Genomic DNA, 13,070 nt, shown 5'->3' on the forward strand with positions numbered 1-13,070 from the left:
ACCAATGTCCCCTTTATACCTTATATTTATTACAAGGCAGTAAGTCCCTTCCTCAACTTGAAGTTTTGCTTCTGCTCCATAGCAAATCAACATCATCGCCAAGGATGGATTAGAGTACAAAAGGAAGTGAAAATCATTTACTAGGGTGAGAAAATATAGAGAAACCTATCTTCTACTAGCAACTAAGCCCTAACTTTCACATTACCTTTGCTCTTTGGACAGCTGATCTCTGTTTATTTCATAACCACATTTATCTTCTCATCAACATTTACATCTTTAGAATTCTATTGCTTCTATAAAGAAACTCACTAGGGAGCCATATAACACCTTTGCTCAACAGTTACCGTTTTGGCATTTTACTAATGAAGTTAGATATGCTATAACAGATATATTTGGGCTAGAACAGATTTGTCATGTGTTGTATCAAATTAGAAAACACAATAAACAAGACACATTACACCTATACCTCCCAGAAGTGTGAGTTGACTACAAAAGCTCCCTCTTCAGAGACACAAAGCAGAAAAAAAAAAATCAGTTGTAATATACAATAATGGCCAGTAACAAAACAACAGCAAACCACAAAGTCTCCATTTCAAACTTCACTAGGCTCAAAGAGTGGACATACTTTGGGATGATACCAGCATTCTTCTCTCATAATACCAAGAGTCTGAAGAGCACACAGTATGAATTTGAAAGAGACTAAACATTCCTTCTGCTCCTTTCTGAAGTTACTGCTTGAACAAGGATTAACTTGAATTTCTTAGTTACTGGCAATCCTGAGGAAGAAACAGTGCTCTATACACCATTTATTCTTTTCCTGTATAAATTAATGAAAATAAGTCACTGTTATTTTACCAGTATAGACACTGCTCAGACTCTGATCTCTGAACTGATCACATCTTCACCTCAGGCTCTGTATATTCTCTCTGCCAATCATTTTCTCTATACAGCGTAGTTTTGAGGCACTGTGCCCAAAACTTCACATTGTGGGTGCTCCTAACAGCTTGAAACAACAAAAACTGTCTGGGGCTGGATAATGAAAATATTTTCCAAGAGAGCACTACCTGCATCATTTCCTAGTCAAGTCTGAGGGGGTTCTGCAATACAGTATAGAATAGTTCAATTTTACAGTAAAGGAAAAAAAGTCAAGTTTTCTCACTAGCTGGCTACTGAATACAGTTTCAACACAACTCATCAGCACACTTCCAACCAAATCCACCATAAATGAATAAATACAAAATGAATAAATATATTGTGAAAGCACTGTTTAACAATCCTACGGTATTAATGCCATCTTCTTAAATGTTTGGTAAATATTTATGCTTCAGAAACTGTGAAACAAAAGGGTGGGAAAAAGCTTAGAAGCTTTCACAAAGAAACAAAGACACAGCGGGTTTGAAGAGATAATGAGTGTACTTGAACATTCATTCTTAAAAATTCTATCACAAAAATACTTACATGAAGATAACATTAGATGTTAAAACTTTTGCAGAAAGACAACACTTAATTACCAATGGAAAATACAACTGCTTTAAAAAGCAAGAAAAGCATGAGAGGATCATAATGGCTCCTGGGAAAGAAGAGACTGCCCAGAAAAGTGGAGAAAAGGCAGGTGGGTGCATTTGTTAGTAGATGGGTAACAAATTGGTGGAATGCAATTTGATATGTAAGAAAAAGAGTTGGAGTTACAGACCATTCTAAGAACCAGATAGTTCAGAACACTCTGCAAGGACACTGTACTTCCAAACATCCATTCACCTTAACTTCAGAGCAGAACCCTCTGTCTGCACAGTGAAAGCCTCTCTCTAATCAATGATGTATACAGGTGATGATTGGCCAAATATCAGTTAGAAGCATTACACCACTCAAAATTAAAAACAAAAGGGGTAAAGTAAGCAATCAAGGCAGTTAACAAGAGAACAAGGCATTCCTAAAAACAAACATTCCAAATCATCACAGGACTCCCAGTACTCCCAAAACCAACAGGTTTCCTCCAGGATTTCAGTGCAAGTGAATTAGTGGAGATTAAGTGTAGTTTCCAAATCTAAAGGCATCCATGAAGTGGACGGAATGCATTCCTTCTTCACATTGGCAATTTCACAGTTAAGGAGAAAATTCCTTTCAAGAGTGTAGCATAGGAAGACTATAAGAGGACTTTACCATAACAGAAATGAAATGTGAGAAAAATCAGCCAAATACAATTCTATTTTTTTGATGAAACTAGTCAAGATACCTGATTTTATAAAGAAATCAGTTCCAAAGATTATATTAGAGAAACTCAAACATTTTTCTCCCCTTTCCATCATCTTTCTAGCAAATCACTGGGGTGATTGAGTGAACACCTCATCTTTTTGGCAACCCTCTGTAGTGAACACTGTGTGTATTTGCAACAAGCTAAGCCAAGCCTTATTATGAAATTTCCAATAAGCATAACAGTAATGTTAAAGATACCCAAGAAGAAAGGAAAAACTTGCAAAAAGTAAGAAAGCCATAACTAGCGGTGTGCAGGTAGTTTGTTTAAGAGACAGCCAACAGCTTTCCCATCAGTCTTAGGGGGTTCCTCTTTGAACCAATTAAAGAAGAACTACACACAAGGAGAAACTGAACAATTGAAAAAGCTAGAAATCCCTTTTATTACATAACTTGTCTAATTCCACACCAAAATACAGGCTGAGCTCCAAACTGGAAGAAAAGACTAACAGAATACAATTCAATTCCTTTTGTTTCTTCTTAGTATTTAACAGAATAACCTAGTGTCTAACCTCACTTTTTGTTTGCATAGGCAACAGTAAAATGGCAAACTGTGGAAATAAAAACACACAGCTCAATTTTGAATTATCACATTTGAAATGACACACTACAAACAACAACCTCAGGACCCAGCAAGTTCTACGTTTTCTGACTTAAAAACACTGTCAAGAAGAGGTATTAGAAACAACAAAATTGGTATAGTTCTGAAATACAAGGAGATTACAGACAATGACAGATCTCACATCAGACCAGACTTTCTGGCAACACAACTGTGTACAGTGAAGTACCTACAAGTGGTCCACATGGGTAGTATCATATGTGACTTCCCAGCGTGAATAAATAATTATTTAGGCTGTAAATCCACATTCACATTCTTCTAAAAATAACTATGACCAGAACCTGGGAATTGCCATCAAGGGCCTTAAAGGAGGCAACAGTATCCCTTCAAAATGTCCCTCCTGTTAAAATAAGATTCTCATACAAAGGAATTATGTGTCTACAGATAAAACGCAAAATATATAACCAAGTATAGGCAATAAAAGCCTTGTCTATGCAAGTCTGCAGAACCCAGAACAGCAACATCTCAATATCGTGTAAATAATTACAATTCTCACAACAATGTTAACTATTGTTTTACATGTCAGAAAAGAGCATGAAGATTGCAAATATGCACTATCTACTGAACAAGTGGGTGTCAGCAGAGAGAGCAACTGCTGCTTGATTTAATTCGGTCAAGAGAGCTCAAGGAACTAGGTCAAGACCCAGAACATGCACTCATGCACTGAGCCAGCAGAGAAAAGTTGGCTAAAAGCATCTAGAAGTTGAAAAAAAAAAATCACGTTTGCAAACATCAGTCTGACTTGCAGAGCCATGCAAACCAATTCCATACATCTCTGCCAAACTAAAGATATCATTATTTCCACACCAGTACATATTTAAAAATTCAGCTCCTTTCTAACAAGATAACATGTGCAACAAGACTTAATGCAAAACATGAGATAAAGATATATGTATATGCTTTGCCCTATGCACAATGCTTACTTCTACATCTCAGGACTTACAGCTTTTAAAAATGGCAACACAATTCCCTTTCTTTGCAGCAGTAGAATTTAAAACTTAACATGCTCTGGAAAGTCTATGGTTAATGCAAAGTGTACTTTATGGTACTAAACCAGTGAAAACTGAACATTTGTTCATAGCACAACATGGCCAGATTCCAACTCAATTCAATATAAAGTCCATTCTCTGTTCATGCAAGGGCAATATTCAGAAGAGAATAAAGTTTTAAAGTTCCAAATACAGAGATACCAATGAGGCAGGTGATGGTTAAAGATCAGGAAAAGTACTGACACTGGCCTGAAGAAACAGGAGATAAAAGGAAAAGTAGAAAGAGTTTGTGTAATTTCTGTTAACTATGTATCTGGCTCTGCTTAGTGTAAACATCACCTGAATTCCAGGGTCATGATGCAGTAGATTAATAGAGAAATCAAGTTTTGTTAAAAAGGAAAAAAAAAAATCACGCAAAGAGCTAAGAGCTATATGTTAATTAAAAATAAAATTTAATTGTGAATGTTACTTATTTTGCTGTCTGCTATTAAATATAAATTACTATCAGCAGAAAGGAAATAGAACAACTCCTAAAGCAGGCACAATGCTGTTTGCCGACTTCTTTGCGACAGTGGTATGGCCCTCTTACTACACTATTACAAAAGAAAGAGCTAATTTACTAGAAAAAGGAAAAATGCCACGAATCAGACAAGGAAAATGAACTACTCTATATAATTACGGCTTATATGGCTTTACATGAGTAGTTCTAAAGAAGTAACAAAAACCTCTATGAAACCTTAGTGGACTTAAATCAAAGCCTGTGGGAACATTTGCAGTTATTCCCAGCCAAGTCTGCAGTTTGTTTATAGAAAACAGTCTTCAGATTCCCATGAGCAGTCCCACAGAATCTACTCAGAAGAGCAGCACCACAATACTACGAGTGCACCCAGGTGAAAACTCACCTAAAAGACAGCACTGTCTTAAGAACCCCGGTGAACTTACAGTTGCAATCTTTGGACAAAAATTGTCCCGAAAATGAATCATACATAGGGGTTCTCTCTGCTGCTCTGACTTTCCTTCTGCAGATCTCATCACCTACCACCCCACCTTGCCCCACAGTTTCCACGAATCCAAAGCGCATCCGAATTAAACGGGGTAACCTCACCTTTCATTTTCACAGTGGGGGAATTGGGTCCAGCCGATTGCTTCCTCCATCCTCTCCAGTTCTGGCAAAGGCTCTCTGCCTCAGAGATGAAGGAACAAAGAGAGTCTTCCTCAAAGCGATCAGAGTCTTCAAATGAAAACCTCTCCCCGTCCTCCCACTCTGCGAACATGAGTTCCATCACATCCGACAGGCGACGTGGGGGAAAAGAAGAAAGACAGGAACAGAACTGCTCACTTTTAACAGGTGAATGGACTTGACAGCTCTTGCAATACCTAAAATCTCGGTTTTGATTTGATCCCCATGCTACAGTACCAGGAAAAAACAAAGTCAGCTCTGAGATGGGAGAAGCAGGAAACTAAGGGGCAGCTGGTAAAAATTCCATGGGGGAAAAAAGAAAGTTCTTTAAAAAGTTAAAAAATGCTTATGTCCACAGAATGTACTTGAGGCGGAGGGGGCTGGTTAGTCCGTGAGAGCTGCCTCCAGGCGGGACAGGTGCGTGCCGGGCACACGGAGGGTCCGAAGGCTCCCGGCGCTGCAGGACGAGGGAAGGGGCCGGCTTCCTCCTCCGGGGCTCCCGCGGGGGGGCCGCCGGTGTTTGTGCGCAGGGCCGGGTCTCCCTGAGGTTGTGCTTGTCTCACTCCCGGCGCAGGAACCGAGGGGAGGGCGGGCAGGGGCACCGGCGGGGGCTGGGGGGGAACAACTTCCCTCCCGCCCGCAGGGGCTTAAAAACAGCCCGGTGGGGCCGGAGCGCCCGCGGAGGGGCGGCGCGACCTCCCGGCTGCTCGCCACGGGCAGCGGCGCGGGCGGGCAGGCGGCGGCTCCGGCCTCACGGGGGCGCGGGCGGCGGCCGGCGGGGAGCGCCCGGCGCTGGTCCCGGCGGACAGGGCGGGGGCAGCCCGTCGCCGCTTCGGTCGCGGTGGCCCCGCGGTGTCTCTATGAGCCCATGGCCGGCGGGCCCTGCTGGACGGCCCCGAGCCCGGCGCGGCCCCGGCGGTTCGCGGCCCCGGCGGGTCCCGTCCCTGCCCGGCGCGGGCACCAAGATGGCTCCGCGCTTCCCAGCTTCACCTGCGACACCCCCCGCCAGCTGAGCGCCGCTTCCGCCGCCGCGCTTCCGGCTTCCGCCGCGCGGGGCATGCCGGGGCGGCCGCTCCCGTGCCTCAGGCGGAGCCCGGCGGGGCCAGGACGGGACGGGCTCGGCCGCCGCGGCCCTTGGAGCGGCCCTAATGAAACAAAGGCCTGCCCGCTGTGCCTGCCCGCGCCGCCGTAGGCAGCGGGAGAGCGCTGTCTGTGGTAAAACGTGGGGGTTACCCCGGAACGCACCGACGACGAATTGCGTGAGGCAGAAATCACTCAGTGGTCATCTGATTGGAGGTGAAAGAAATGTACGAGTTCTCAGTAATAATTTTTTTTGTTTAAGAAGAAAAACAGCAGTAAAGAAGATCAGGGGAATAAAAAGGAAATGAAATGAGGAGACCGTGGCTCGAGTAAGTCCCGTTCAAGTGCAGTGCCGCCTTCCTTCGGCCGGGAGGGCCCCTCGCTCTGCGAGGCCCGGGGGAGGAGGGCTCTGCGGAGCTGCTCGGGTCTGAACAACCCCAAAATCCCAACAGAGGAGATAAGGCACGTGCCAGCTCCATGAGGAATTGCATAGGCTAGCTAAGGTCTTCCTATCTTTCCCACTCTAAAAGCACCAGAGGTGACATTATTTTTTTTTTTCCCCTCTAATTTTATTTCTTGGAGTTCTAGTTCATTGTTCCATTGAGAAAGTTGACTGGTAAAGTACCAAAGGATAAGTTTGCTCTTTGAGTACATGTCAGCCAAACAGGTGAACCTACACCTCCCTCCCTGTGTTTGTACAGAGGGGAAATGCAAATAATGGGGGAAAAAAAAAAGCTAGGGAAGAAAGAATGACATACTAAGAAATGGTAAGTGTAGGGCTGAGCGAAACTGAAATGCATCTGGGAACGCTCACTATCTCCCTCATCTCACTCTAGTCCTTGATCCAAAAAAAATATATTAATTGAGGAGTCTTCACAGAGGAACCTAAGCAATGCACCTTGGATCTTAAAGGAAACTTCCTACATGGTTTGTCCTTAAAAAACCATGCTTCCCAGTTTAAGGTTTCAAACACAAAGATGCATTACCGCAGTGTCTATCAGCTGTAAGTTCCGTGCTACCAAGGCAGACACACCCCAGGTGCACTGGGCAGGGAGGCACAGCGAGGGTGAGGCAGCTCGAGGCAATGTGTTGCAGCACAGCATGCCAAGTGCTGGCTCCTGTGCTGCCTAATCCTGCACCAAAGTTATCCTGTGATCAATCAAATCTGTGCTGCCAAATAACCTGCTAGTGCCATGCCAGCAGTAATTCAGGAGGGAGACACACCTGCCTGATAATGGGAATTCTGGCAGGTTACATCAATAGCACTCTTGAGTCAAGGGCATTGCAGAGAATCTCTGCCACGTGAAAAAGCAAAGATACACAAAGGCATTGTAATACTTGGTGCAGTGTTGCATTAAAGAAGGATTTCACCTTAGGAAGGGTGTTTCCCCAGTGAGAAAAAAGCATTTACAAGACTGTAATAATTTCAAAGAATAAAAAAACTACAGCTGAAATTTTGATGAGTATTTTCATGGGGAAAAGGAGATGGGGGGGTGGGGGGAAGAAAAAATAAAGTGTCCAAGGAGTGAAGAGGTAACTACAGGTAAAATTCAGCACCCCAACTCAGATGTTGTGGCACTTGAAATGACAGAAATGAGCAGGGAAACAGTGATGCCTGATGCCATAAGGCTGATGCTGCTCACCAATATCTTTTGACATGTGCAACACAGCACTGTTAGATTTTACCTAATTCCAGTAGAGAATACACGTTACATCCAGAAAGGGCAGAGGAGAGGAGGAATACTGGACAGTTCTAATTAAAAGGGGGCTTCAGTACATTGTGTTTGATTCCATTAAATTGTAATAATCCTCACTCCCATTCCTCCTTCCAGCTTTGGGATACCACAAGTTATGGAGATTTTCAAAGAAATCTTGCTTTCACTTTCTTAAACATCACAGGCTGAAAGCATGGAAGAGATGATTAAAATAACGAGAGAAGCAAAGGAGAATGAACATTTGCACTTTTATCTTAAAGTGCATTTCAAGACCCTGTAAAAATGTGTCTTTTGGCTTGTGCAGACCAGGCCTGGGTGTGTTGCTGCCCTGGCCAACATGAGGGAGTGCAGGTGTGACTGCTTCGCTTCTCCTTGTCCTCATGGCTTGGAAGGGCACACAAATTCATAAACACTCTTCCATTTTTTCCCCAGCCAACTTACTGCATGAGACAGGCATGTATTTCCCTTTGTGGATCTTCAACAGACAGAAATTAGAGGCTGTGAAAAATAGTATCTGACAATTTCAGCAGTGTTCTGCTAGGAATAAAGAAATTCTGTAAGAAATCCTGCAGAAATTACAAGGTTGCCAGTAAGAAGCTTTCTTGCTTACAGGGATGTACTTTTTTTCTTTTCTTATTTCAGAAAAAGGAAATTGCTGTTCAGAATTTCTCTGCATCCAATGCAGACAATTTTCAGAATGCAGCATTCCATATGAGAGAGACACATGAGTGCACACGCTTACCCTAAAGCAGAATCACAACATTTACATTTGTTTCCTGTCTTAAGCTCTCACTGGGGACTAAAAATCAATGAGAGTCTGCACTGCACCTCAGAAGTGTCTGCTTTTCACTCTTGAGTCTTGTGCTACACTGCAAGTCATAGCTAGCCTGGGGTTTTTTATTTCTGATTGCATGGAAAGTTAAACACATCCTTGCTATGGCTTGAATCTAATACAGATTCAATAACAAAATACAGCACTCTAGAGATTTTCACCACAAGTGCAGTGGGACCCAGCTGTTCAGCTCCATTCTGACTCAACAAAGGTTTCATTGTCTCTTTGTATGCAATAATGCACTCAGAAATGACAAGCAAAGGCAAATTCTTAAAGCACACATATGGCTTTGTGTCGAAATAATATATTGGCTGTGCAGAGTGTTTTTGGACTCTAGAACTATGGCACTCTGGCAAACTGCCAAAAGTTCCTGTTCCTCCCAGATGATCACTGTTTCATGCTATACAGATCACTTAATTAATAACTAATAATAATTACTAACAGATATTAAACATCTCCACAGACATAACAACCAGCCACCATTATTTATTCAAAACACTAGGCCTGTACAATAGATGGAGCAAATAACTGTTTTAGCACAAAAGAAGGGACAGCACACAGCTCATTGCTCCTTGCTCTGCTTCTAACTAGGCTGTACAAGATGCACAGTTTTCCAGACAATGCATACCAGGAAGCTGAAAGCAAAGCTGTCCTGAGGTATTACAAGTTAAATTTCCCCCATTTGGATTGAGCATTTTCCAATCTTTGACTAATCCTAGCAACAGAAGACTTTGAAGTGATGTTGTCCAAGGTGCTGTCCCTGGGATTTTAGAGAATATGAACACATGCCTGATTAAAGCCTTATTCAAAACTAAATTCACCATTTGTGAGATAAGTGACTGGTATGTACATCCATACATGGAAAATAGAGTCAGTAGGGAAACACTGCAACAGCTGCTACAATTACTGTTATACAACAGGAGATAACAATTATGGCTAAGACCTCATGTAGGAATATAACTGCTACTCTTCAGAAAGAGAAGATGGCATTTACAGATAATATTGCCTGCAAGAATTACTGAGCATATGTTGTCTGGCATCTTGTATTTCACAGGATACAAGTATATTTTCCTCTTCCTTTCACACTAACCTGCAGGAGCATTTGTTTTTGTTTTCACACTTTCTTCTGCCATTGCCAAAGCTGACAGTCTGGCAGGGTCTAATATGCACTATACATTCACAGATGAAAGCACCAAGCTAAAGGGAACTGAAATGTTCTCCATTTTGCAGAGGGGAAAGAAAACAGCTATTACACTGCAAGTCCTCTTTTTTCTCAGTCAGTATTGCATTTGGACATTTCCTCAGCTGGTGTGAAAAGATTGTGAAAGCAGTATAATAGCTCTCTCCTTTGTCTAGAGAAGAGGTTAGATACATCCTTTATGGAAACACAGCAATTGATAACTCAGTTTGCTAGTATTACCCTAACTAGCAATGTTATACTGTTGAAAGATTCCTAAGTACTCGAACACTTTTTTAATGCAGAGAAAATATAGGTTCCTTGGCTTATTTTCAGTTCACCAAAAAATAATCAAGGAAAATTGATAAATGTGACACTCCTCTAGCAATCTACAATTTTATAAATCAAAAATGGTAATTAAAAATAACAAGTGCTGCAGTAGCTGACCCATAACACACCTTTGCTGCAGAAGACAGTTTATGTATTTGTTTTTGAGGGTACAGTCAGCTGGTAGGTGAAGGATAACTGTTAGGGAATATAGGAAGCACATCTGTTTGTGTCAAGGCCAACATGCACTGCTCTGCAACATACACAAGCACATCTTGGCTAAGTGATGTAATGCTCTGCTATATTTACATACTTCTCATATCTTCAGGAGCAGAAACTTTCTCCATGCTATGGAACTTTCTCCTTCAGATGAAACTCACCATAGCAAAATTTGCATTATACCTGCTTCTTAGCAGTAAAATCTTTCAAAATAAATAACAGATACATTAGTACTTAAATATAGGGATAAAAGATTGCCAAGAAGAGGTGATTCTAAAATGCAAGAACAACTGTGTACAATATTATTGACGTAAAATTGTATGTATTCTCTACAACCTTTCCCCAGAAAAATAATCTAACCATGGAGTTAGGGATGAGAGGGGTTTTATTTTAAAAATTGAGTTCATCCTACCTCTCAACAGATCCCAGTGGGAAGTTCAATCATCAATTAAATTGTCAATCTAAGATAAGGTTCACTCTTACAATAGTGCCATTGCTACAACCACGCAGAAACGCTTCATTTAAGAAAACACACCTGACAAATTTTGTGCTCATGGGTGTAGGTAAGGGTCAGTGCTGTTCCAGTTACATATGTTTAACGGCCTCTTTTGTGTAGGAAAGAGGAGACACTAACAAAGACTTGATGCCATGATGTTATGTCATGATGACTGAAAACTGCCTGGACTGCTAGATACAGAGACAACACTTCAGTCACTTTTATTTTTCTGTAATAAGTGAGGGGGAAAAAAAATTTTTCCCTAGACCTATTGACTTGAGCAAGCAGGATTTATTGCAGGATGGTCTGTAAAACAAACCAGTCAAGCCTTAAAATTATCTGAATGCTTACTGGTAGAGTGTATTCACCTATTCTACCTGCAGATTTCATATGCCTGGTGTATTCAGGATACAAGCTCTTTCAACAAAATCCTCCTTTATGAGACTTAGAAACTCTCAGGTTAAATCCACTGCTTCTCTTTTCATCTCTCTTCTCTAGGCAGGTGACCAACCCTTAGCAGGTACTGACAGTGGTTGTTTTGTGCACTGCCTCAAAGGCTACCAGCTTTTTTAGTCAGATCTTCATTTTCAGCCATGTTCCTGCAAAATTCTATTACAAGATCCTATAAAACTTCCTATCCAAAACTTTAATGCATTTCTCAATGTAATTATTTAACATATCTTCTTGGGAGAAGGTAACTAGATTTGTGTAATTCTGTCATCACCTTTAGTGTTAAATTTAGCAAACTGTATTTTTTAGGATGGTTAAATGTAATAGTAGTAGGAGTTTAGTGAGTAGTGGCACACTCTGCTTATTTCTTCAGGAACTCTGACTCATCTAAACAGAGGCATCTGATTCAAACAGTGCATCATCCCTAAGTTTCAACCACAAAGTTGCATCAGTTTAACCAAATTGTTAAGCCCATGTAACTATGAAGACAAGCCTTGAAGGAAAAGAAAGATTTCTCAAGTCCTAATCAACCTAGCTGTGGCTTAAACACGTGGGGAGTTAAAAGGCTTTCTGTTGAGACTTCAGTATAATTGTGCTGAATAACAGAATCTGCTTTTTAATCTTGCAAGAGATAATAAAATAGTAAACCTGAAGCAAAGGAGCTTTCTTCTGGTATGTTTGGTTACTGGTTCTAGAATCCCACAATCAGAAATTGTAATCCTACTTTACCTCCAGCAAGCCTGTACATGCAACTGGGGAGGGGGAAAAGAGCAAGCAACTAACCTTTAGAAGCACATGTTCTTTTCATACAACTCTGGATTACATAGAGCAGATTAGTTAAATTACAAAGAAAAGGGTTTTGTTGTTTGAAGTGGTTCTGTCCTGTTCCCAAGAAGAAAGTGACAGAAGATTATAAACTTTTGCAGTGGTTTCAGCTGAGTTGTCCACTCACATTGCCACAGTAAATCTCCAGTGTTTGCAGTGCCGAGGGTGCTGTGCAGGCTGGCAGGTGGGCAGACAGGAGAGCATGCTGCTGCAGTACCCTTGGCAGTACCCGCTGCTGGCTCCTGAGCCCCAGGGCTGCCAGGGGCTGGGAACCAAAGCATCCTCAGCTTCCCAACAGGATTCACTTGCTGAAATTTTAATTCCTGCCAGCTTGTTTCTTCTGTCAGGCAGCAACTGATCATGAGCCCAGCACTGAGTTCCCCCTGTTCCCAGCTCAGCCCTTAGCTGCCCTGATGTTTGCATGAAAGCCACTGCAGATATAAAGGGATAGGAGAAACAAGGCCTTTTGCTTAGCTGACAGTGACAGCTACACAGCTTCTCATTAGTAAAGCTGAACCAAAGAAGTTGGTTCTTCCTTTCAGGTGACAGGCTAGTTTTGAAAATCTGCAAAGAGAACAGTGCCTTTTATTCTGGCAGAATGTGTGGGATTTGAAAAGCAGGGAGGAGAAGATCAAGTGGTACACTGGGATTTCACCAATTTGTTTTAATTTGTCTGTTCTACACCTGTCCTCCATCAGCACATCTTAAATCCAAAGGTTTTTCTAAACATAAATTACTTCACCTGGACCATCCATATTTTGCTGGCTCTGCTCACTCTTTTCACTTTTGCACATGGACAGAATTCCATAGAAACCTCCTTCCAATGCCAGGAACCCTTTCTAAACAGACCAGTTTAAGACTAGCACAGGACTCAGCCTAGCGAACCAAGGCAATTTGACCAATATCCTAAT

The 13,070-nt window shown here is 41.9% G+C and overlaps 1 protein-coding gene and 1 long non-coding RNA gene across 3 annotated transcripts in view; one reads left to right on the forward strand and one right to left on the reverse strand.

Moving 5' to 3' along the window:
• The window catches only part of ZSWIM8 (zinc finger SWIM-type containing 8), a 55,699-nt gene extending 50,050 nt beyond the window's left edge, over positions 1-5,649 (reverse strand). The window contains exon 1 of the mRNA XM_021548844.3: positions 4,964-5,649. Coding sequence (XP_021404519.1) covers positions 4,964-5,141 — 178 coding nt within the window. The 5' untranslated portion in view covers positions 5,142-5,649. The remainder of the gene's footprint in view (positions 1-4,963) is intronic.
• Positions 5,650-5,978: 329 nt separating this feature from the next.
• LOC116183807 (uncharacterized) overlaps positions 5,979-13,070 on the forward strand; it is a 33,543-nt gene continuing 26,451 nt past the window's right edge. Inside the window, exon 1 of one of the 2 annotated variants that reach the window (XR_004148503.2) lies at positions 5,979-6,447. This is a non-coding gene — a long non-coding RNA (uncharacterized LOC116183807). The remainder of the gene's footprint in view (positions 6,448-13,070) is intronic. The other variant, XR_013340257.1, reaches the window with a different exon arrangement.

Source organism: Lonchura striata, chromosome 7, assembly GCF_046129695.1.
Source record: "Lonchura striata isolate bLonStr1 chromosome 7, bLonStr1.mat, whole genome shotgun sequence".
NCBI lineage: Eukaryota > Metazoa > Chordata > Aves > Passeriformes > Estrildidae > Lonchura > Lonchura striata.